At 38.2% G+C, this 25,353-nt stretch overlaps 1 protein-coding gene across 1 annotated transcript; it reads left to right on the top strand.

The window, feature by feature from the left end:
- Positions 1-14,116: 14,116 nt before the first annotated feature.
- Positions 14,117-25,094, top strand: MMP7 (matrix metallopeptidase 7). Its single transcript, XM_017544765.2, has 6 exons — positions 14,117-14,270; positions 17,181-17,407; positions 17,493-17,641; positions 20,212-20,340; positions 21,810-21,971; positions 24,803-25,094. Exons 1-6 carry the CDS (start codon positions 14,154-14,156, stop codon positions 24,829-24,831), a joined length of 813 nt encoding a protein of 270 aa, XP_017400254.1. The 5' UTR covers positions 14,117-14,153; the 3' UTR covers positions 24,832-25,094.
- Positions 25,095-25,353: the final 259 nt, after the last annotated feature.

Here is a 25,353-nt window from a genome sequence, read left to right as displayed (position 1 = left end):
GAAATCTCGGCTAGGTGCAGTGGCTCATGCCTGTAATCCCAGTACTTTGGGAGCCTGAAGCAGGTGGATCACCTGAGGTCAGGAGTTCAAGACCAGCCTGGCCAACATGGTTAAACCCTGCCTACTAATAACACAAAAATTATGATAGAATATGATAAGAAAAAAAATTTCAAAAAAAAAAATTAGCTGGGTGTGGTAGCATGTGCCTGTAATCTTAGCTACTCAGGAAGCTGAGGCAGGAGAATTGCTTGGACCCAGGAGGCAGAGGTTGCAAGATCATGCCACTGCACTCCAGCCCAGGCAACAAGAGCAAAACTCCATCTCAAAAAAAAAAAAAAAGTCTGTCATTCTGCCATGTGTCTCTATAGTCCTAGCACCTGGCATGACACATACACTAATTATGTTTGTAGAATGAATGAAAAATATCTGAATTACTGAATGAGAAATAATATGGAATATTGAAAGGAATATGAGCTTAACAGAGAAGCAGGCTTGGATTCACACCCAAGCTCCACATGTGTTAACTATGTACCTTTTGGGATGAAATAATGATAACCTCCTGTATTACACAGAATTTATTTGGTCGAAAGTATCAGAAAACCAGCCCTAACAATCTCAATCACTAACAAACTAAAATTGGGAAATTTTATTGACTTGCACGATTCGGAAATCCATGCAGTGTAACTTCCATCAGGTCTGACTGGAAAAAAGGGATTCAAATTCTATAACTGGAAATCTAATGACCTCTGTTTGGTTTTATTCACAAACATTTTCTCCAGGTCCTAACAAGAACACCACTATGTGTTCCAAGTTTGTATGGTTCTTGTAACTCATATTGCAGAAAAAGAACAAGACTGACCAGGTGCAGTGGCTTCATGCCTGTAAACCCAGCACTTTGGGAGGCCAAGATGGGAAGATAGCTTGAGCTCAGGAGTTGCAGATCAGCCTGGGCAACACGGCAAAACCCCATCTTAACTAAAAATACAAAAATTAGCTAGGAGTGGTGGCATACGCCTATAGTCCCAGCTACTCAGGAGGCTGATGTAAAAGGATTCCTTGGGCCTGGAAGGTCAAGATTGCAGTGAGTTATGGTCGCATCACTGTACTTCAGCCTGGTAACAAAGCAAGACCCTGTCAAAGGAAAAAAAAAAAATAACATGACGTTCTCTCAGCCATTGTCTACCCCAGAAACAAAAATTGTATATATTACACATGGGGCAAAAGACATTATATGAGACAGCTCCTGCCTCAAGGACTTCAGAGTCTAGACAGATGTGCTAAGGTGTAAATTGTGCTATAGTGAGAGACACGCAAACATTGAAACATGAATAATGTTTCCTTGGGACATGGGGGTGATTCAAGAGGGAGCAACAACTAACATGTAAAAGACAAATGAGATTCTCCAGACAGTTAATTTTTCTGGATAGGGTGCAGTGGGTAGGGAACTCAGGAAGGAGAGTAGGAAAGGCACAGTGTGGCGAATTCAATAAGTCAGATATAGCTTGGTATGATTAAAGCAGTAAGTGGGAAAGAGTGACAGAAAATGAGGCTGGAGAGGTAAATGGTTATCAGATCCTAAAACTCCATTAATGCCACATTAAAATAATTTTGTCTTTATTGTTAGGCTTCAGCTTCACAAATTTAGGGCACTTATACCCTCAAGGGTGAATGGGAGGTGGAATAAGGGTGGGTAATGGAGAGACAGGGTAGGGGCACAGAAAAGTGGTTCAGACCCTTAACCAAAAGTGTTTAAGATCATAGACATGGTTAAGTCTAGATTTCTAGACTCAGGCATCAGATTTTGTCTGGTTTTAAATCCTAGCTTCAATATTTAGTATCTCATGAGAACTTGAACAAGTTACTAAAACACTCTGTGCCTTGGTTTCCTCATCTGTAAAAATGAGATTAACAACAATAGCTACATCATAGGATTGCAAAGATTAAATACTCATAAAGCATTAGAACAGTGCCTCAAAAAAATTTAGTTATCATTGTTCCTGAAATATCTGTTTGTTAATTCTTTTATTGTCTTTTGCTTAAAGATTTAGTAATGGAAGCTTTTTAAAATAAAGATATTATTAATTAAAATGTAAAATTGGCATGAATCATTAAAAACAAAGTGTAAGATATCAAAGAACTTTCCCCACCTATGGGGAGATACTTCATGTCACACCCTTAGGATACTTAAGGGCGCCTGAGTAGAGAGGTTTGAGAAGCACAATTATATGCGATAAAAAACAGTAACAAGATCCTCATCATGTAATAGAGGCCCAGAGACAGACCAACACATCCCTAGGCATTGGTGAAGTTAAGGGTACCTGAATGAAAAAAGTAAGGAGATAAGAACAGGCAGGAAGAGCTACCTTTCTCCAAAATGTCTCTTATGTATTCACTGATGTTTGACATCTCTTCAAAAGGAGATGACCATCCTCGGCTATAGACATAGGATTAAAATGTAAGTGGGAGTGTTAATGGAGGCTAAAGATCTTGCTGAGGCATAGATAACCTATATAGATCCTAAGAGCTGACAAAGGAAGAATGAGTCTTGGGGAGCTTAGAAATGTAAGAGAGTAGGGGTAATAAACTTCAAGGAATGACTAAGATATGACATAGTATTAGACTTCCTTCCAAGGAATATCATTCAATTCAAAGAATATTTTAATCTCCATCTTGATTTCATTGTTGACCCAACAATCATTCAGGAACAGGTTATTTGATATCCAGGTATTTGCATGGTTTTGAGGGTTCCTTTTGGAGTTGATTTCCAATTTTATTCCACTGTGGTCTGAGAGTACTTGATATAATTTTGATTTTCTTTAATTTACTGACACTTGTTTGTGGTCTACTGGATAGTCTGTCTTGGAGAATGTTCCATGTTGCTGAAAAGAATGCATATTCTGCAGTTGTTGGCTAGACTGTGCTGTAAATATCTGTTAGGTTCGTTTGTTGAAAGGTATAGTTTAAGTTTATTGTTTCTTTGTTGACTTTCTTTCTGGACAACCTGTCTAGTGCTGTCACTGGAATATTAAAGTATACCACTATTATTGTGTTGCCATATATCTCATTTCTTAGGTGTGGTAGTCATTGTATAAATTTGGGAGCTCCAGTTTTAGGTGCATATACATATTTAGAATTGTGGTATGATCCTGTTGGACTAGTCCTTTTGTCATTACATAATGTCCCTCTTGTCTTTTTTAACTGCTGTTGCTTTAAAACTTGTTTTGTCTGATATAAGAATAGCTACTCCTGCTTGCTTTTGGTGTCCATTTGCATGGAATATCTTTTTTCATCCCTTTACCTTAAGTTTATGTGAGTCCTTAAGTGTTAGGTGAGTCTCCTAAAGACAGCAGAAACTTGGTTGGTGAATTCTTATGTATTCTGTGTTGTTTAAGTGGAGCATGTACGCTATTTACATTCAATGTTAGACCTGAGATGTGAGGCACTATTCTATTCGTTGTGCTATTTGCTACCTGAATACCTTGTTGTTGTTGTTGTTTTCATTGTGTTATTGTAATATAGGTCCTGTTAGATTTATGATGTAAGGAGGTTCTGAATTCTCTCAGCATTTGTTTGTCTGGAAAAGACTGTATCTTTCACTTATAAAGTTTAGTTTCACTGGATACAAAATTCTTGGCTGATAATTGTTTTGTTTAAGGAAACTAAAAGTGGGACCCCAATCCCTTGTCGTTTGTAAAGTTCCTGTTGAGAAATCTGTTGTTAATCTGATAGATTTTCCTTTACAGGTTACCTGGTGCTTCTGCCACAAAGGTGTTAAAATTCTTTCCTTTATCTTGACTTTAGATAACCTGATGACTATGTGCTTAGGTGATGATCTTTCTATGATGAATTTCCCAGACGTCCTTTGGGCTTCTTGTATTTGGATGTATAGATCTCCAGCAAGGCCAGGGAAGTTTTGCTTGATTATTCCCTCAAATATGTTTTCCAAACTTTTAGATTTATTTTCTTTCTTGGGAACACCAAAAATTCTTAGCTTTGGATGTTTAACACAGTCCCAAACTTCTTGGAGGCTTTGTTCATTTTTTTAATTCTTTTTTCTTTGTCTTTAATGGATTGAGTTAATTCAAAAGCCTTGTCTTCAAGCTGTAAAGTTCTTTCTTCTGCTTGTTTGATTCTATTTCTAGGACTTTCCAGTGCATTTTGCATTTCTCTGTGTCCTTGATTTCCAGTTGCAGCTGTTTTTAATTTATGCTATTTCGCTGAGGAATTTTTCTTTCATATCCTTTATCATGTTTTCGATTTCTTTAATTTAGACTTCACCTTTCTCTGATGCCTCTTTGATTAGCTTAATAATCGACCTTCTGAATTCTTTTTCTGGCAATTCAGAGATTTCATCTTGGTTTAGATCCATTGCTGATGAGCTGTTATGATCTTTTGGAGTGTTAAAGAATCTTGTATTGTCATATTACCAGAAATGTTTTTCTGCTTCTTTCTCATTTTGGTAGACTATGTTGGAGGGAAGATCTGGGAATCAAAAACTGTTGTTCAGATTCTTTTGTCCCAAGGGGTGCTCCCTTGATGTGGTATTCTCCTCCTTCCCCTAGGAATGGGGCTTCCTGAGAACCAGACTGGTAAAACGCATGCTCTGAATGAAGGGACCCCCAAACAGGCTTTGTGTAAGCAACATGGCTGTTTATTCACCCAGGTGCAGGTGGGCTGAGTCTGAAAAGAGAGTCAGGGAAGGGCAGTGGGATAGGAGTTGGTTTTATAGATTTGGGGGTAAGCAGTGGAAAGTTACGGAAGTTATAGTTTAGGGTGTTTTGCAAGCGGGGAGGGGGTCGTAGGTTTGCAAGCTGGAAGGGGGTCGTAGGGTCTAGAGTCACAAGGTTGACCAAGTTCAGTTACAAAGTCCAATGGCCTTGTCAATTGAGGCCAGAATAAGAAACAACAGAAGAATGTCTCAAGGTGCCGCAGGGGTTGTTTCTTCCAGAACTCACCTGGGGTGTATGTGCAGGTCACAGAGGTTACCATGCCATTTATGGCACAGTCAGTCAGCCTAAAATACCTTACACAGACCTTACACAGACCTCAGTGATTATTATTACTGCTCTCTTGGGTCCAGCCACCCAGTGTAGCTACTGGGCTCTGGACTGGTACTGGGGAGTGTCTGCAGAGAATCCTGTGATGTGATCCATCTTCAGGTCTTGCAGCCAAATGGATACCAGCATCTGCTCTGGTGGAAGTAGCCAGGGAGTAAAGTGAACTCTGAGGGTCCTTGTCTGTGTTTTTTGCTTAGTGGGCTGGTTTTGTGTTGGTTGGCTTCCAGCCAAGAGGTGGTGCATTCTACAGTGCATCAGCTGCAGTCCTGTAGGGAGGATACAAACATGCCCTAGGGACACCTGGTTAAGTATTCAGCTTTCTCAGGTGATGGGCAGGACTATAGAGCACCTAAGAGATTCTAACCTTTGTCTTCAACTACCAGGATAAGTAGAGAAAGACCACCAGATGGGGGCAGGTTTAGGTGTGTCTGAGCTCCAACTCTCCTTGGGCCGGACTTGCTGTGACTACTGTTGGGGATGGGAATGTGGTTCCCAGTCCAATGTAGTTATATTCCCAGGGGGATTATGGCTGCCTCTGCTTAGTCATACAGGTCACCAGGGAAGTGTGGGAAAGTCAGCAGTCAGTCACAGGCTGCACCCCACTCCCACTCAGCCTTCAGTCCTAAAGGCCAGTCTCACTCCCACATTGCTCCCTCAACAGCACTGAGTCTATTTGCAGGCAGCCGGTGACAAGGGCTGAGAACTTGCCCAAGACCATGAGCCTCCTTGTTGAGAAAGCAAGCCAACTCACAGTTTTTCAGCATGTCAGGGAGCCTGCAGAGATAATCCAGTTCCTTCAAAGGGTCTATGGATTCTCTCAGCTTTCCTGCTATGTTCCTGCCATAGTTCTTGGAGCAAAAGTTCATGATGTGAGTCTCCACATGCTACTCCATCCATCAGAGTAGAAGCTACAAGCTAGTCCTGCCTCCCACCTGCCATCTTAATCCGGTATCCCTGCCTTAATTTTTTTTATTTTTGTAGAGACCAGGTCTCTCTCTGTTGCCCAGGATGGTCTTGAACCTCTGGGTTCAAGTGATCCTCCTACCTCAGTCTCCAAAAGTGCTAGGATTACAGGCATGAGCCACTGTGCCCAACCTGAACCCTGTCTTAAACTTGCAAATTCCCTCAACCATAACCACATGAGAAAAATGAGTGAAGATACCACCCTTGCTGAACCACAAATCTGGCCTCAAAAGAATCAGAGGGTGTGGTGGTGTGGTTCCGCCAGAGCCCAGAGGCTGCCATTTGGACAGATTATTTCTAACCCTCCTCCTCCTGAGTCAGCCCATGCTGTAGGTACTGGGCTTCAAAAATTATTACTGATTTTAGCTTTGTAAACTGCATAAAGCTATTGATATAAATAATACAATAAAAAGTCCCAATATATGTTTTGTATATAAACAATGCAATAAAAAGTCCCAATAAATGTTTTGGTCCTAAGCATCAATCTAGTTAATTTTCAACATTAATCTAAACATGAGAAAAGAGAGGACAGGGAAAGTCAAATATTCTGAGTTTCATTGAAAGACAAAAATATTCTCAGGTAGTCCAAGTAATTACTCAGACAATTTTTGCCATCACAGTTTTAGGCATGATCTGAAGTAAATTATTTGCTTCTATTTTTTAAATCACAAAATAAAATATAGTCATAACTATGATTACCTCTATACAAACTCTAAGGGGAGTTCATGTTACCTGATGTAGCTGAGCAGCTAAGTTCTTGTTTCACCAGCAGGCACAGAGTTTATCTAGAGAAATAACTGTCCTTGTTTAAAAAAAGCAACAACAAACCTAACTAACTGCTTGCCAATGTAAAGGAAGGCCTTGAAAGCTTGGATTATTGAGAGACAGCCTAGAGATTAGTAAAGGGGCCCTCATTTTAAAAAATGAATGAAAGTTCATTGGAAGGAGTGAAGGAATATAGAATAGGAAAAGCCAGGGCAGAAGCAGAAGATCTATTTGGTAAAAGATTTTTTTTTAAGGACAGGGAAGCTTAATATTAATTTTTAAGTTATCTACATTATGATCCTGGGCTGAAACTTGCCTCTCCTTACTCCCTACTCACCAGTAAAATCTATTTTACAAAGATACTTCTTGTGAGTCCACATGGAGGAGGTCAAACATAATATATCCTACTTCAGAGTTCAGGCTGGGGCATGGATTATTACTTCACTTCCTTTCTGAAGTGTAACCTGTAAAAATTGGCAGTGGCAGAATAAATATCTAGCCCATTGGAAAGTTTCCCTGCCCTTCCTCCTGCAAGCAGGGGAGAGGTACTTAGTTAAGTAACTTATAAATTCTTCACAGGCTAGAGTTTGAGGGGAAAGGAAGGAATAGACAGAAAGGAAGAATACATAGTTTTGTTTTTGCTTTCTCCCTTTGGTGGTAAAGAAAGCAAGCTTCTGATAGCATGGCATCTGAGGGAAGACTATAGTCTCTCAAACTATCCTCTCCTTCACATTCCTCTCACTTTCCTTTCCTCTTTATGCTCCTTCCTCCTTCAGTTCTAGAGCTTTCCATCCACTGATGTATGAGTCCCAGAGAAATGACAGCTGCACTGAGACGCAATGTTGCTGCAGCAGTTTACACGTGCCTTGCAAAAGGCTTTGCTGTCACCGTGTTTAGTTGCCTCTCACCCAAACAGAGGGAAGGCCACTCATATCAGGTGTATCCAATAAGGTGCTCCACCGCCTTCCCTTTCTTTGCATAAATCCTGCTCTGGAATATAAAATGTTTCCATTTGAAATTAAAATTGTGTTACTTTTCCTATCTGATTTACCCTATTTCAATTTTCATGAGTATTTTCCCCATGAATCTGTTCTGTTGTTCATGCTGTACACCCAAAGATTTTATTGATATAAAGACCATGTACTTTTCTTGTTTAAAAAGTTAATAGCTTCTACAGTAAGATTACTTTGATTGATTATTAAAACAAATCACATTGAAATATTTAAGATAGTTACCTCTTTGTGTCTCAGAAAACATTGATATCAACAAAATTGGAACTCAACCATTTAAACCTTGTATTTTCCTTTATATGTGTCTGATCGCCATGCTAGGTTCATAGATGGGGAAAAAAGGATATTATAGTACATAAAAACTTTCCGCATAATAATGAGAATAACGACATCAATAATAGCTAGCATTTACTAGGCTTTTACTGTGCTTCAAAAACGCTGCTAAGTCTTTTATACACTTAATTCTCTCATTTAATCCTCACCACTGCCCTAAGGAAAAGTACTATTTCCATTTTTCAGATAAGGAAGGTGAATTTCAGAAAGGTTAAATATTTGGTCACTGTGACACAGAAGGATTTAACCAGGGCTGAATGACTCTCCTTTAACATAATTACAAATTAAGTCAGTCTGGTCAGATCACCGAAGCGGAAAATCACACTACATCACGAGGAAATCAAAGGTATGTAAAGGAAAGTGATCAGAATCAAAGCATCTAGAACAATGAACTAAATATAATAGCTAAAACCATAAAACTCTTAGGAGAAAATGTAGAAATGAATCTTTGTGACCTTGGACTTGGCAGCTGATTCTTAGAGGTGACACAAATGCATGAGCGACCAAGGAAAGAAATAAATAAATTGGATTTCATCAAAATTAGAAACTTTTGTGCATCAACAGACATTATCAAGAAAGTAAAAGACAACCCAGAGAAATTTGCAAAGTATTTGCAAATCACATATCTGATAAAGGTTTGATACACAGAATATATAAGGAACTCCTACAACTCAATAAAAAAAGTCAAACAACCCAATTAAAACTATGAGCAAATGACTTGAATAGAACTTCATCCAATGATGTACAAATGGACAACAGGCATGTGAAAAGATGTGTAGCATTATTCATTGGTCACTAGGGAAATACAAATTTTAAAAAGCCATAAGATACAACTTCACACCTACTTAGACAGTCATGATAATTTTTAAAAATAAAAATTAAATTAAAAATAACAAATGTTATTTTGAATACAGAGGATACAGAGAAATTGAAATCTTAGTACGTTGCTGGTGGGAATGTAAAATGGTATAGCCACTATAGAAACCAGTTTAGTGGCTCCTCAAAAAGTTAAACCTAGAATTACCATATGTCCCAGCAATCCTACTCCCAGGTATATACGCAAAGCAATTGAAAACAAAAATTCAAACAGGTATTTGTACACCAGTGATAAATTGTACAATTAATTATGCAGAACAGCCAAAAGCTGACATCTACTTAAGTGCCCATGGATAGATGAATGAATAAACAAAATATGCTCTCTCCATACAATGGAATATTACATAGTCATCTAAAAAGAGTGAAATTCTGACACATGCTACTACAACATAGGTAAATCTTGAAAACATTGTGCTGAGTGAAATAATCCATACACAAAAGGACAACTATTGTATGGTTACATTTATAGGATGTACCTCGAAGAGTCAGATTCACAGAGAAAGAGAGCAGAGTAGAGATTACCAGAGTCTGGAGGGACAGGAAAGAAGAGAGCTATTTGTTCTTGAATACAGAGTTTCTCACTGGGATGGCAAAATAGCTCTCAAATGGATACTCGTGTCAGTTATACAACACTGTGAATGTACTTAATGACACTGAACTGTACGCTTAAAAATGGTTAAAGTGATAGATTTTATATGAGTATATTTTACCAGTTAAGAAAACATAGTTTTCTTCCTTAAAAATAAGTCATTCATAACCTATAGACCAGATCACTCTCATTAACTCCAGACCTGATTCCCAGCTGAAACCTTGAACCCAGTGTCTAGGGATTCATACTGTCTTTGTATTCCAACAACCAAGTTTGTTTCCCTCACAAAACCAACTCCTAGTTTCTTTTCCTGTAAGCCACATTTCCATATTAACAGCACTACCACCCACCAAGTCTATTAGGCTCAGATCACCCTTGATTTTCTTCTCATTCCTGCAAACAATCAACTCCCAAGTTCTGGTTTTGTTTTATTTTTATCAAATCTACCTTCTAGTTATGTCTTGAATTTCCTTCCTCTTTTTCATCACTATGGTCACAATCTAGTTTAGGGCCTCATCTTCCCCCTCTTTCACCTGAGTTATTATAATAACTTTTTGCTTGGTCTATCTGCCTCTCCAATATTGCTCTACAGAGCATCATCTCATCTTCCACAATCTGTCTTTACAACCACCACTAGCATTTTCTTACAGCGTTAGAAATCTCATCATCTGCTTTCTTCCTTTAAAACATTCTTTGATGCGCTTAGGATAAAGGCCAAACTCCCTGGCACGTGAGGCTTGCTCTCAACAACTTGACCCCCACCTGCTTTTCCAGCCACTTACCATCCCCCACCACAGCCATGGTGACTGCTCACTCTACTATGTCCCTGCTGTTTTCCCATGTCTTCTTCCTGGATTGCCCTTTTCCAAGGGAACTCCTAGTTACCCTCCAAAATCCAGCCAAAATGCCGCCTTTTGTATGGATTACTCCTCAATTCCCACATGAAGGATTAGCTGTTCCCTTCTCTTTGGTAGCTTTGCACATTATAAGCAAGTGTCACTTTAAGAGTATTTACCTCCTGGTATTGCCACCCTAGAGCATGAGCTTCTAAAGGCTGGAACTGCGGCTTGATTCCCCTGGGTCTTTTTTCACTAATTACAGTTTAGATGAACAAGAGATTTCTTTCTCATTATTCAAAAGTGAATATTGAAGGGAGTTACTAAAATTCATTTAAAGTGTTTATAATTTCTAATGCTCTTTGAATTGCTAAAAGTAAGCAGAAATATAAAATACAAAATCTAGAAAATGCCTTTTTTAAGACTTTATTTCTTTAAGGCAGTTTTAAGATCACAGCAATATTAAAAGGAAAGTACAGAAATATCCCATATTCTCCTGCCACCACACATGCATAACCTCCCCCATTATCAATATTTCCCACTAGAAGGGTACGTGTGTGTGTGTGTGTGTGTGTGTGTGTGTGTGTGTGTGTGTGTGTTGGGTTTGTTTGTTTGTTTTGAGACAGAGTCTTACTCTGTTGCCCAGGCTACTGCATGATGATTTCGGCTCACTGAACCTCTGCCTCCTGGGTCCAGGTGATTCTCCTGCCTCAGCCTCCTGAGCAGCTGGGATTACAGGCGCCTGCCACCACACCTAGCTAATTTTTATGTTTTTAGTAGAAACAGCGTTTCACCATGTTGGCCAGGCTGGTCTCAAACTCCTGACCTCAGGTGATCCGCCTGCCTCAGCCTCCCAAAGTGCTGGGACTACAGGCATGAGCCACTGTGCCCCGCCTACGTTTGTTAAAATTGATGAACCTACACTGACACATTATAATCACCCAAAGTCCATTGCATTCGGGTTCACTCTTGATGTTGTACATTATATGTATTTGGACAAATGTAAAATGACATGAATCCAACCTTATAGTATTATACAGAATAGATTCACTGCCCCAGAAATTCTCTGTGCTTTGCCTATTCATCCTCCCCATCCTACTTCCAGCCCACACAACTACTGATAACTTTACCTATTTTTGCCTTTTCCAGAATGTCATATAGTTAGAATCATACACTAAATAGCCCCGCAGATTGTTCCATTCACTTAATAATATTCATTTAAGATTCCTCCATGTATATTTATGGTTTCACAGCTCATTTCTTTTTAGGACTGAATAATATTTCATTGTCTGAGTGTCCCATAATACATGTATTCATTCACCTACTGAACGACATCTTGTTTGCTTCCAAGTTTGAGCAATTATGAATAAAGCTGCTATAAACATCCATATATAGGTTTTTGTGTAAATATATATTTTTTCTCCTTTAGGTAAACACCAAGGAGCACCACTGCTGAATCATATGGTAGGAGTATGTTTAGTTTTGAAAGAAACCATCAAACTGTCTTCCAAGGTGGCTGTACCATTTTTTATTTCCACTAAAACAGCCTTCATTTGCCACCGTCAGTGTTCTGGATTTTGGCCTAATAGGTGTATAGTGGTATCTCATTACTGTCTTGATTTGCTTTTCTCCAATGACATGGGATGTGAGGAATCTTTTCATATGTTTATTCACTCTCTGTATATCTTTTGTGGTAAGATGTCTATTAAGGTTTCTGGCTCATTTTTAAAATCAAGTTGTTTGTGTTATTATTGTTGAGTTTTAGAAGTTACTTACATATTTTGGATAGCAGTCCATTATTGGATGTGTCTTTTTGTTTGTTTGTTTGTTTGTTTGAGAGAGAGAGAGAGAGAGAGAGAGAGAGAGACCCAGGTTGGAGTACAATGGAGTGATCTCAGCTCACTGGAACCTCTGCCTCCAGGTTCAAGCAGTTTTCATGTCTCAGCCTCCTGAGTAGCTAAGACTACAGGTGTGTACCATCATGCTTGGCTAATTTTTGTATTTTTATTAGAGACAGAGTTTGCCATGTTTCCCAGATGGTCTCAAACTCCTGAGCTCAGGCAATCTGCTGGCCTTGGCTTCCCAAAGTGCTAGGATTACAGTCATGAGACACCGCACCTGGCTGTGGATATGTCTTTGCATTTATTTTCACCCAATTTGTGGCTTGTATGCTCATTCACTTGAGGAAATGCCTTTTGATTTTAATTCAGTGCAAATATTACTAAAAAAAAAACCTGATATTTTATTTTTAGCTGATTCAAGTAAAGTTCATATTCATTATTCTACAAATATTTATTGTGCACCCGATCATATGTCAAACTCTGACTAAGGATACCAATTACTCTAGTTAAACTGTGACCATACAGAATCAAGGTATCTCTGTAAAGAGAGCAAATTTAATTAACTGATCTGAAAATTTTACCTTGCTGGCTCACAGTGATCAATTACCAGGTAATTTAAGTGATATGTGACTAATTAAATTTTTTAGCTTCAGTATATCTGGAGTGTTTCCCATGACGTATTAGAGTCAAAAGCCATGGTGCTCTCCCAAGAAATGTATAATATAATAAAGGAGACAGACCTATTACAAAATGGATAGGCAGTGCAGTGGAATAAAAAAAAAAAAAAAAGCACTGAGCTTTTTCTGTGTGAGCTGGAAGAAGTATAATAAGTTAAATTGTCATCTTGGTCTCGGTTTAATCTTTGGTAAGAATGGAGTCATTGGGCTAGAATCTGTAGGTAGTAGGTCCTTACTGCTATATGTAAAACAATGATTTCATGTATTAAGGACCAATGCAGCCTTTCCTGTAGCTGGGTAGCAGCCAGAGTCAGAGTGATTGGAAGAAAAAAATTGTATACAATGATTTCCAAGTTGAAGGTCTAGCTTTGGAAGAATCTGTTACTATAAAATGAGAAGCAGAATAAGTAAGTCAGTTGAACAGTTAAGCTCATGCTTGTAGATATTTGTTTGCTCGGTATTTTTTCATGTTTAATTCAAGAAGAATTAAAAGCAGTGTTCATCATTAAGAAAAGACATACACTGATTAAAAGGAGACCCAAAGAAGAGAATTATCACTACTCTGCTAAGGGACCTGGAAGGTGAGGGGACATAGCACAGTTCTATGGTGGCCACTAATCCAGCCACACAGCAGCATTTCCATCTGCCTCCTGCCATCTTTCCCCTCTATAAAGAACCACAGGATGTTGGCAATGTTTTATTTCTTGACTTTGGTGACTGTTATAGTCACCAAATACTGTTAATTAAGCAAATACAGTATTTCCTTAATTATTTCATTACTTATATGTTTTGTGCACTTTTCCATACTTTTCAATTTAAAAATATCCTTTAAAAATATATGGTATAATAATGTCCTGAATGATGCTCATCCACATTTTAAATTGAGAAGAACTATGTGAGTAGTCATTTAACTTTAGCAAACAAATGAGTTTTCTCATGGATTCAATTCATGCAGCAGACAGAAAAAAAAAATCCTTTGAAAGACAAATACATTGTGTGCTTCCTGCCAATAAGGATATAATACTTCCTCGTTTTAGTTAATGAAAAATAACACATACTTTCAAAGTCCTGTCGACTCTAAAAAGAAAGAAAACACTCAAATGAGTCACCCGTTTCCACATTCGGGGTTGAGAAACTATATAAATTTCTGCAGCCTCTAGCAGAAAACACCAAATCAACCATAGGTCCAAGAACAATTGTCTCTGGATGGCAGCTATGCGGCTCACCGTGCTGTGTGCTGTGTACCTGCTGCCTGGCAGCCTGGCCCTGCCGCTGCCTCGAGAGGCAGGAGGCATGAGTGAGCTACAGTGGGAAGAGGCTCAGGTATGTCACAGCCCACTTACCTGGGGTTCCATTCTTTTGCCATCTGCATTAAGAAATGTGTTTTTCAATTATTTCCCCTCCCATGTTAGTATTGCAGTGGAATTTTCTTTGGGGTAGCTTTTCTGATTATAAAAGCAATATATGTTTTCATCAAGTAGCCATTAAGAGTAGGTTTCAGAGTCTGCTAAAATCTGGCTTGAGTTCCAACCCCCATTCACTATGTAGATAGACTCTGGAAGGGCATCAAACTTCCCCTAAGCTTCAGGTTTCCAATTTGGAAACTGGAGATAAGAATGGTATTAACCAAATGAGGGTGTTGTAAAGAATTCAACACAATACTACCTGAAACATTGTTTAAATTAAGTTCTTATAACTTGAGATTCTTTTTCTATAGTATACAGAATGTTGCCTCTTAAGATAAACTTGTAAATATCTCCATTGCTGTTTGTAACTGAGATATCTGAAGTTAGAAAATGTGGGTAGAAATTACAATTCTCTCACAAGCCAGTGACGATAGACAAGGCGTTAACTTCTGACTTTGTTTACTCATGTGTCCAGCAGAAATAATAATACTATGTGTTTTATACCTCATGGGGTATTCTAAAAGTAAATGAGGTGATAACAAAACAATCAGCATGTATGTAACAATTGTAGATTATAAAGTACTTACATATACATTATGTCATTTAATCCTTAGTTCTATAAAAAGAAGAAACCAAAGTTGATTTGCATACTTATTAGTGGTAGAGATAGGAATCAAGGACAAGCGCTTCTGGTTCAAAAGCCATGTTTTTTCCAAAATGCTTCTTTTTTTTTTTTTTTTTTTTTTTTTTGTAGAGTCTCACTCTTTCACCAGGCGCCAGGCTGGAACCTCCCCTCTCAGCTTCAAGCAATTCTCCTGCCTCAACCTCCTGAGTAGCTGGGACTACAGGCACATGCCACCATGGCCAGCTAATTTTTGTATTTTAGTAGAGATGGGGTTTCACTATATTGGCCAGGATGGTCTCGATCTCTTGACCTTGTGATCTGCCCACCTCGGCCTCCCAAAGCGCTAGGATTACAGGAGTGAGCCACCGTGCCTGGCCCTCCAATATGCTTTTCAATAAGCAGTTTAATAAATATAAGCAGTCTACTAATTATTATATGGTCAACTAATGAGATAATTACTTATAAGTATTATTTGCAAATTTAGGCTTTAAACATAAGAAAAGTCAAGTTTTAATTCACATTAACTTAGACTTTTAAAAAGTTCCAGTAATAAGATAGACTAAAATTATATGAAATTACTAACATTTAACTTTTAAAATGTCCAAAACATAATTTTATATGGTTCCACCTAATGAATTCTCCAGAAAGAGTACTTTGCATTTAGTTTCTTTTTTTTTTCTTCTTCTTCTTCTTTCTTTTCTAAGTTTGCCTTAATTTGCTTTAAGTCTGTGCATTTAGTTTCTTTACCTAGAGTGCAAGTCGGCAAAAACTTTCTTTACTTGGAGGGAAATTAGCTAGGTTTAACAAAGAGCAGGAAAAGTCAACTCAACAACACAGAAAGATTTCTTCCAGAGGGTATAAGAGATTAAATGGTTTTGTTTTTTTTTTAATAAAGATCAGTTATCAATTGTCATGGATGAACAGTAAGTATGTCCTATGTAACGAAACACAATTGTTGGTAACAGGATAAGATGGTACAATATTAATAAGATTTCTTACATTAATTGCATATTCCTGAGATGTCCTAAGACAGGTCACCATTACCATCTACTCCAAATTAACTGCAAATTAGGAGCCAATGTTAAATCATTTTAACAATACTACCATGCATCATATAACCCTACACGTATTTCTAATGTACAGAATTCAGAACACTTGAGTTGAAATACTGGCTCTTTCAGTTACTCACAACGTAATCTTATGTAATTTATTTCACTTGTCTGAGATGTGTTTCTTCATATATAAACTAGGGATAACAATACCATATCTGCTTCATGGGGTGGTTATGAGGTTTAAATAAAATAAATATGTAAGTGCCTGGCACTAGTAAGTGCTTAAAAATATTCCTGTGAGGTTGTTACTATTGCTAGTTCCTTCAGTTTTATTTTTGTTGTATTTGTGCTGCTGGATTCCCACCCTCAAATCCAAATACTGAGAACCTTTAAGAAATTCCCAAGAACCCCACCTTACATGGAATAGACCTGGGGGACCTACTGTATCCTGCAATCACCCAAAGTGGGTTTGACTAGAGATATAACAGCAGAAAGAGGGACTGGGAATGGAATGAGCAGAAAGAGGGCAAAGAAGGCCTAGGAGTCAGGAAAGTCAGGTCCAGTTCTGCTACTAATTTAATGTGTGAGCCTGGGCACATCTCTCATTTAGTTGCTATGAGCTTTGGTTTCTTCACCAGATTATTAAATTGAACTATTTAATAATTTCCTAATATCTTTTCCCAGAACTAAAATTTTAAGACCTTTAACTTTTAGCTGGAACCACATCTCAGCTGAGCCTTAGATAGGACGGGTTCACCTCAGATCTCCCCAACAGGGTCTATGATAACACTGAGGAAAGTTCCCACTCATATCCCTGAGGACACACAGGTACATGCCACCTGATTGCTCTCACAAACATCTAGACTTTATAAAGCGTATGGTGTGTTTCTCCCCAAAACATTTAATGGGATTTTTCAAAAACTGAGGGATTCTTTTCTTTTGCTCACAAAATGGCATGCCAGTGCTTCATTAGTAACATTAAATTTTCTCCTCACTAATGTACACTTATTTTACTCAGTGACAGTGTAATTATTCTGTCTTCAAATCATTATTTGAATCCACAGGAACCTAAGGCAAGAGATGTATAGGCTTCTAAGATAAAAGAAGATGATAAACAAGAACTATAGATTAATTGCTCTCTTTTTAATAGGATTATCTCAAGAAATTTTATCTCTATGACTCAAAAACAAATAAAGCCAACAGTTTAGAAGCCAAACTCAAGGAGATGCAAAAATTCTTTGGCCTGCCTGTAACTGGAATGTTAAACTCCCGCATCATAGAAATAATGAAGAAGCCCAGATGTGGAGTGCCAGATGTTGCAGAATACTCACTATTTCCAGATAACTCAAAATGGACTTCCAAAGTAGTCACCTACAGGTTAGTTTTGCCCTAGCTCATTTTAGAAAAAACAGTAAAGCCTGTTTCCCAAGAGGTCAAATACTGTTTTCTTGTTTGCTGCTAGGATCATATCATATACTCGAGACTTACCACATGCTACAGTGGAACGATTAGTGTCAAAGGCTTTAAACATGTGGGGCAAAGAGATCCCCTTGCGTTTCAGGAAACTTCTGTGGGGAACTGCTGACATCATGATTGGCTTTGCAAGAGGAGGTAAGAAAGATTCCTGTAGGCTAATCCTGTGTCCTGTTTTGTTTGTTCATTGTTTATATCAGTGCTCTTTTCTTAAGAGGATTAAAAACCTTTAATGAGAGATGACAGAGAGATAGATAATAGATTTAGCAATATTATTACAATTTGTATAATCTGATAACGTAGAACCACTTTTAATAGCAGCAGTTGGCAAACTACAACCCATAAGCCTAATCCAGCTCCCTCTCTGTTTCTGTAAATAAAGTTTTACTGGAACACAGTCAGGCTTCTTCATCTCCGTATCATCTATGACTGATTGCGGTCAGGCTGCAACCGTGACAGAGACCATCAAGTTCACAAAGTTTAAACCCTTGTTATCTGATCCTTTATAGAAAAAATTTGCCAACCCCGGTTTTGTAACGTGAATTATTATTTCTATATACAGTTACACATTGCTTAACAATGGGAATACATTCTGAGAAATGAGACCTTCGGCAATCTTGTCATTGTGCCAACGCCATAGAATACACTTACACAAACCCAGGTGATATAGCCTTCTATCCACCTGGGCTATATAGTATAGCCTATTGCTTGTACGTTATAAACCTATACAGCATGTTACATAACACAATGACACAAGTTACATAACACAAATACACATGTATTTGTGTGTCTAAACATATGTAAACATTGAAAAGGTAATGCTTTGTGCTATGACATTACCATAGCTACTGTATCACTAGGTGATAGGAATTTTTCATCTCCATTATAATCTTATGGGACCATTGTTGTATATGTGGTCTGTTGACTGAAAGATCATTATGCAGCACATGACTATATGTTTACAATATATCTTGCTAACATCAATATTAAATCAGTTACAGCTTCCAAAGGCCTCAAGAGGCCCCTGAGAAGTGGTATAGTCCTATGAGCTGTTGCTAATGCCTTTCATGTAACAAGGAAGTAGGAAATGGAAACTTTCATATTAAAGAGCTTAAAAATATATAACCCAGCAGGGTGTGGTGGCTCACACCTGTAATCCCAGGACTTTGGGAGGCCAAGGCAAGTGGATCATCTGCAGCAAGGAGTTTGAGACCAGTCTGGCCAACATGTTGAAACCTGTCTCTACTAACACAAAAATTAGCTGGGTGTGGTGATACATGCCTGCAATCCCAGCTACTTGGAAAGCTGAACCGGGAGAATCATTTGAACCCATGAGGCGGAGGTTGCAGTGAGCCAAGATCACACCACTGTACATATATAAATATATGCATATATATATGTATATATACACATACAGTATATATACACACTGTGTGTATATGTATATATATATTTGCATGTGGGTTTTTCTATATATAAAACCCATATACATAAACTGTTCTTTTTTTTCTTTTAAAGACAGGGTTTCACCATGTTGGTCAGACTGGTCTTGAACTCCTGACCTCAGGTGATACACCCACCTTGGCCTCCAAAGTGCTTGGATTACAGGCATGAGCCACCACGCCCAGCCCAACTGCTCTTAATTGCTAGTATTTCATGGTGCAAATTTAGAGAAAAATGCTACCCATTTCGGTCTGTTCTATGTGCAACTGCCTGGCTACTGCAGCCGAAATCTGAACTTCAACCCACAATATTTACAACACTTATGGGAAAGCACTAATCACAGTACTACAAGTTTTTTAAGAGCAAGATAAACTGGACTGGCCTCATATCACCTTGAAGATAACTCTGCATCACAAATAAAAAGACTATCAAAAGCTATTTTCAGAGATCTTGAGCATGGTTCTCTAAGAGACTGTGCCCACAAAGAATAAGCTAGGTTTTTAAGGAAAAAACAAACAAACAAACATACGAAATGCTGCACAAATTACTTGCCAAATGCAGTATTCACATTCATTCTCCCTCCCACCACCCTTTGGCCAAGCAAAGTGGTTAAATTTAACAAAAGTTTAAATGCAATCATACGTTAGATATAACTGCATTTTAAGTCCTGTATCCAGAAAACTTTCAATATATGGTGATTATCAGTGATGAGCAATGGTTTTGTGAAAGGAAAAGTGTCCGGGCCAGAAAAGCACCCAAACTACCCTGTGAATGCAACCGACAGTGTCTAACAACAATGCCAGCTACTAGCTACTTGGACTGGGCTGTTTTTTGGTTGGCTGTTTTGTTTGTTTGTTTGTTTGTTTGTTTTTTCTGAGATGGAGTTTTGCTCTTGTCACCCAGGCCGGAGTGCAGCGACACAATCTCGGCTCCTCACTGCAACTTCCAACTCCTGAGTTCAAGCGATTCTCCAGCCTCAGCCTCCCGAGTAGCTGGGATAACAGGCGTGTGCCACCATGTCCGGCTAATGTTTGTATTTTTAGTAGAGATGGGGTTTCGCCATATTGGCAAGACTGGTCTGAAACTCCTGACCTCAGGTGATCTGCCTGCCTCAGCCTCCCAAAGTGCTGAGATTATAGGCATGAGCCACCATGTCTGGCCTGTACTGGGCTGCTTTTTCTAGTCTCAACAATCATGTAAACTGAAAAAGTGACTGCAGAAGAAAAAAAATCAGTCACTAAGAACAATCACTTCTTTTCTTTCAGCTCATGGAGACCCCTACCCATTTGATGGGCCAGGAAACACGCTGGCTCATGCCTTTGCACCTGGGCCAGGTCTCGGAGGAGATGCTCACTTCGATGAAGATGAACGCTGGACAGATGGTAGCAGTCTAGGTATAGAATCCCATGTCTTTTCTATTCCACATCCTTTTCAAAATCCTGAACTTCTACTAACTTTAATAATTATTTTAATTTTTAATAGGTATTGATCCCTTGCTAAGTGCCAAACACTGAACTATATGCCTGAAATGCAATATTTCATGTGATATACTCATAATGCTATACAACAGAAGGTGGATGCTCAGGCTATGGAGTCAAGCAGCATTGGTCCAATTTGCTGTGCATCTACCAATTACTCTGTGTCACTGGGCAAGTTACTGAACTTCTCTGAGCCTCAGTTTCCTCCTCTGTGTAATGGGAATATAAATAGTTCCCACATCAAGGGTTATTTTAATTAAATGAGATAATGCTCATAGAGTACTTGAAATGTATTAATAATTCAATAAATTATAGCTCCTTCTTCATATTTCCAAAAAATACATGCCCAAATAGACAAGAAAGAGAAGCAGAAACTATGATATTTAAGAAGTATATGCAATTCTGGAATTACTGTTTTCCAAAAAGAACCAACTCCATGACTTAGTCTATCATATTTATCATTTTACACAGTAGAATATTATAGGCACATCAGAGAACTAATGGAGAAGAGCCCTGGGCTATCATCTGGCCATAAAAGGAAATTTGTACTTGAATTCTCTTTGAGAGAGAATTCACCATAGTTTGCTGCCTTGCTGTGAAAATCTACGTAAAATTGCAATGGCATATCCTTTCATTCTTCTTTCCTCCCACTCAAGGTAGGTTAAAGGCAGCTTCCTTCAATCCAGTGCAATACCACCAGAGCTCTGGCCATTCCTCAAATTCACAGGCTCACACCTTCCACATGCTTGCAAAGCCTTTCAATAAGTCTGAGGGAGAGCAAAGGATATATGTAATACAAGTTAATAAATCAAAATCAAAAACAAAGCCCAGCATTGCCTGGAGATCCCATACCTTCTCAAAGCCAACTTTCTCTCTTCTGATATCCAGAGTCACTAACATTTATTGAATGGTCATGACTCCCAAATACTGATAAACTCTAGTTATCATGACAAATCTATAGGGCAGGAATTATTGTCTCTGTTTAACAGGTGAGAAACTGAGACTCAGCAATATCAATTAATTTGTCCAGCGGTGTCCAGCTAGTAAGGAGTGGAGCTACATTTCAAACCTAGTTCTTGGTGCTTTAAAATCTTTGCTTTCCACTACAGAGTATTGCTGGCTCAGTGAAAGAAGCAAATAGAAAAACATTACACATTTTTAAGAAGCAGAAGTGGTGATGAGATTAAACCACTGCTATTCAGATTATCCTTCTAACCCTTCTCCACTTTTGAAAGTCTAGAAACAAATAAGTAAGCTACCAAGGGCTAAGAATTAGGTATTTTTCTTTAGTTTTTTTAAAATTATGATATCATATGTTATATATAATATTACATAATGTATGCAGTTATTTTTATCATTATGGTTTGTCACTTCTTTGGTTGTAGGAATTAACTTCCTGTATGCTGCAACTCATGAACTTGGCCATTCTTTGGGTATGGGACATTCCTCTGATCCTAATGCAGTGATGTATCCAACCTACGGAAATGGAGATCCACAAAATTTTAAACTTTCCCAGGATGATATTAAAGGCATTCAGAAACTATATGGTAATATTTATTATTTTAAATAAGAGGATTTCACATTTTCTTTTTAGAGTGGGATAGGAAAAGAAGGCTAGGAAGTGGGTATTTACCTGGAAAACCACACTGGAACTTATATCAAAAAGCCTATTGGGCCGGGCACGGTGGCTTATGCCTGTAATCCCAGCACTTTGGGAGGCTGAGGCAGGCGGATCACCTGAGGTCAGGAGTTCAAGACCAGCCTGACCAACATGGAGAAACCCTGTCTCAAAAATAAATAAATAAATAAATAAATAAATAAATAAATAATAAATAATAAAAGAAAAAGAAAAAGCCTATTGAAGGGAGGAATTAGGGAACTTATTAGATACTCAAAATTTAACTAGGCTGTGTCATACTATGAAGATGTTGATTGTGAGTTTCAGTAACATAGTATTATGTGGTAAAATTATACAAATGATATTGTCAAGATTTTCTTCATGCTGCCACCCATTGCTCTTCCTCTCTCAGTTTAAATAGTTTAGGAGAGTCTCCCCTATAGGGGTGGACTGAAGGGACAAAACACCTTTCTTCATCGGTGCCCACTCCTAAGGATTCAACCCTAAATAACTAAGATTGACCCAACTCTTCCTGTTTGCATATACATTTAGAGAAAGTGGTTAACCATGGACAGCAACTGCTTATCATTCGTGGTCTTGACACTTATGTATATCCCATGTCCCAATCTATACATTTTTGGTTTAATCAAAATTCCAAATTCAGTTTTTTTTTAAGCATACTGATTTGTATTTACTGTATTGAGTCTGCCAAAAGTAGTATTTGAGAAAGAAATCAGAGGACAAGAATAAAAAGCTCTGTCTCTGAATAAAGATAAAGAAAGTAAGGTTCAAAGAGGCTAAGTAGACTGTCCAAGGTCATGTGACTGAGTGTTGAGTCATGTGTTGAGTGTTGTGTTGAGTCATGTGTTGAGTGCTTGAGTCATGATTCCAAGTTAGGGCTATGTAACTTCATATTCTCTCTACTACATACTCCTGCCTATCACTGCCCAGTAAGCTTTTTATCCTAGTAAGGATAAAACAATACAGGATGATGTCTTTAAATCAGTAGATATAACTAAACCTATCCAGTAAAAATATCAGGATGAAGAGAATACACTACAAAAAGAACACATAAGAGTCTTCGAATGCCCACATGAGCAACAAAAGTGCTTCCACATAATAGAGGACTGTCCTCAAGAGAGAAATATTCCAGTAAGACAATGGATTTAAGATATCAGTTCAACCTAGAATTTACTATAACTCAGCATGTCCCAAATTGTATTCCTGGAACACTAGTCCTACCGGACGATTCCCAGAAAAGGAGGCAAGGGAGAAATAAGTTCAAGAAACACAACCTACTATATTTCAGGTGCACAGAATATGAGAGAGTATAGAGTATTGAACAAACGTTTAACTCAGTGTTTCCTAAGTTATAATCCTTTTTACAGGTCTCAATGAGTGTTTAAAACCAATAAAACCGCACTTCAAAGAACACACTTTGGAAAATGCTGTGTAACTATTCCCAAAAGATCTGACTTAAAGAACCACTGTCATCCAAAAATGACTCATAAAATACTGACCATTGTTGGTAAAGTTACCATCAACAAAACTGAAAATACTACCCTCCCCTTAAATAAAACTGTGGAGCTCATGGAATATTCCACAGCAGTCTATAAGTATTTTAGAACCTTAAGAAAAATACAAGACTGGGCGTGATGGCTCACACCTGTAATCCCAGCACTTTGGGAGGCCAAGGTGGGTGGATCACCTGAAGCAAAGATTTAAAAACAAACAAAAAAAAAAAAGGAAAAACCCGTTTAAATAAAAAAAAAAAAAAAAAAAGAAAAATACAAAGAGACTAAAGATCTGAGGCATAATGATTAAATTTAACAGGAAGAAAAGAGACTAATGCATTAAAACCTTAAGTATTTAGACAAAAAGACATCCCTGGTCAGAGTTGGAAAGAAGTAATTTCTGGACAAATGGAATTAGAATTATTTAGGCTGTAAATGTAGGGAGTTCATTAATCTAAAAAGTAATATGAGCAGAAAACAAAGATTCCAAAGAAAGTGATTAAACTTGTAAATACAAGATTCCTGATGCCATTCTGAGAATGACAAAAATAATAGCTGGCTGGGCACAGTGGTTCACGCCTTTACCCAGCACTTTGGGAGGCCAAGACCGGTGGATCACTTGAGGCCAGGAGTTCAAGACCTGGGCAACAAGGCAAAACCCCATCTCTACTAAAAATACAAAATTAACCAGGCATGAAGGTGGGTATCTGTAGTCCCAGCAACTTAGGAGGCTGAGGCACGAGAATCACTGGAACCCAGGAGGCAGAGGTTGCAGTGAGTCAAGGTCACACTACTGCACTCTAGCCTGGGCAACAGAGTGAGACTCTGCCTCAAAAAATAAATAAATAACAGCTGACATGCATTGAGTACTTGCAGTGTTCCATGGCTTCACATGGATTAACTCATTTAACTCAAGAATTCAATGAGACATTATTATCCACATTTTACAGATTTGTAATCTGATGCTAAGAGAGGGTAAGTAGTAAACTACCTAAGGTCACACAGCTAGTAAACTGGTAGAGACAAGATGCAAGGGTACCTGAGCCCTGGGCCTACACTCTAGTCAATTCTGCCTTCTTAACCTCTGGAGGTGGTTCTTCAGAATCTTTGTCCCAGATACACATAACTGGCCTGAGTGAATAATAGATTATACTTTCTGTGACATTTCCTTTGTCTGTATAAACTTAGGATGGTTTTATGCATTTTCTACATGTCAGAATGTTCTCATTTTTTTTTCTTTCAATAGGAACCAGAAGTAATTCAGGAAAGAAATAGAAACTTCAGAGAGAACATCCATTCATTCATTGGATTCCACATTATTGTTCCGCAATCAGCATTGATAAACACTGTTCCTTCACTCCATTTAGCAATTATGTCACCTTTTTTATTGCAGTTGGTTTTTGAATGTCTTTCACTTTTTTTGAGGATAAACTCCTTTATGGCATGACTGTGTCTTACTCATCTATACTCGCAGTGGGTAGATGTCAATAAATGTTATATACACAAATAAATAAAATGTTTATTCCATGGTAAATTTATTTATATTTTGGAGCACCCTTTCTGTGGCAAATGAAGACATACTATATGATGAAAGACTAAGACAAAAAAAGAATCCCTCCACACTATTTTGGGGTCTTCTGCAGCACCTCACCTACCACCCAAGAGGGAAGGTGGGAGCTCCATCTCTTTTTTATTCATTAGTGTGGCCCAAAGTTACACTAATTTCCCCTTACCTTTGTGGCCTATGCTCTCACTCTGAGTCCTCTAAAAACTCTAATTCTTCCCACACATGTCTGA

The sequence above is a fragment of the Cebus imitator genome, unplaced genomic scaffold (genome assembly GCF_001604975.1).
Source record: "Cebus imitator isolate Cc_AM_T3 unplaced genomic scaffold, Cebus_imitator-1.0 Scaffold171, whole genome shotgun sequence".
NCBI classification, from domain to species: Eukaryota; Metazoa; Chordata; class Mammalia; order Primates; family Cebidae; genus Cebus; species Cebus imitator.
The sequence above is the reverse complement of the archived record's forward strand: the minus strand, read 5'-3'. Positions and strand labels throughout refer to the sequence as shown.

Bases quoted from the DNA above. Each gene is read 5' to 3' on its own strand.
- MMP7 (XM_017544765.2), top strand. From the start codon at position 14,154: ATGGCAGCTATGCGGCTCACCGTGCTGTGTGCTGTGTACCTGCTGCCT. The intron at 17,408-17,492 runs GTTAGTTTTGCC...GTTTGCTGCTAG, and splicing joins TCCAAAGTAGTCACCTACAG to GATCATATCATATACTCGAG. The intron at 20,341-21,809 runs GTATAGAATCCC...CTTTGGTTGTAG, and splicing joins GACAGATGGTAGCAGTCTAG to GAATTAACTTCCTGTATGCT.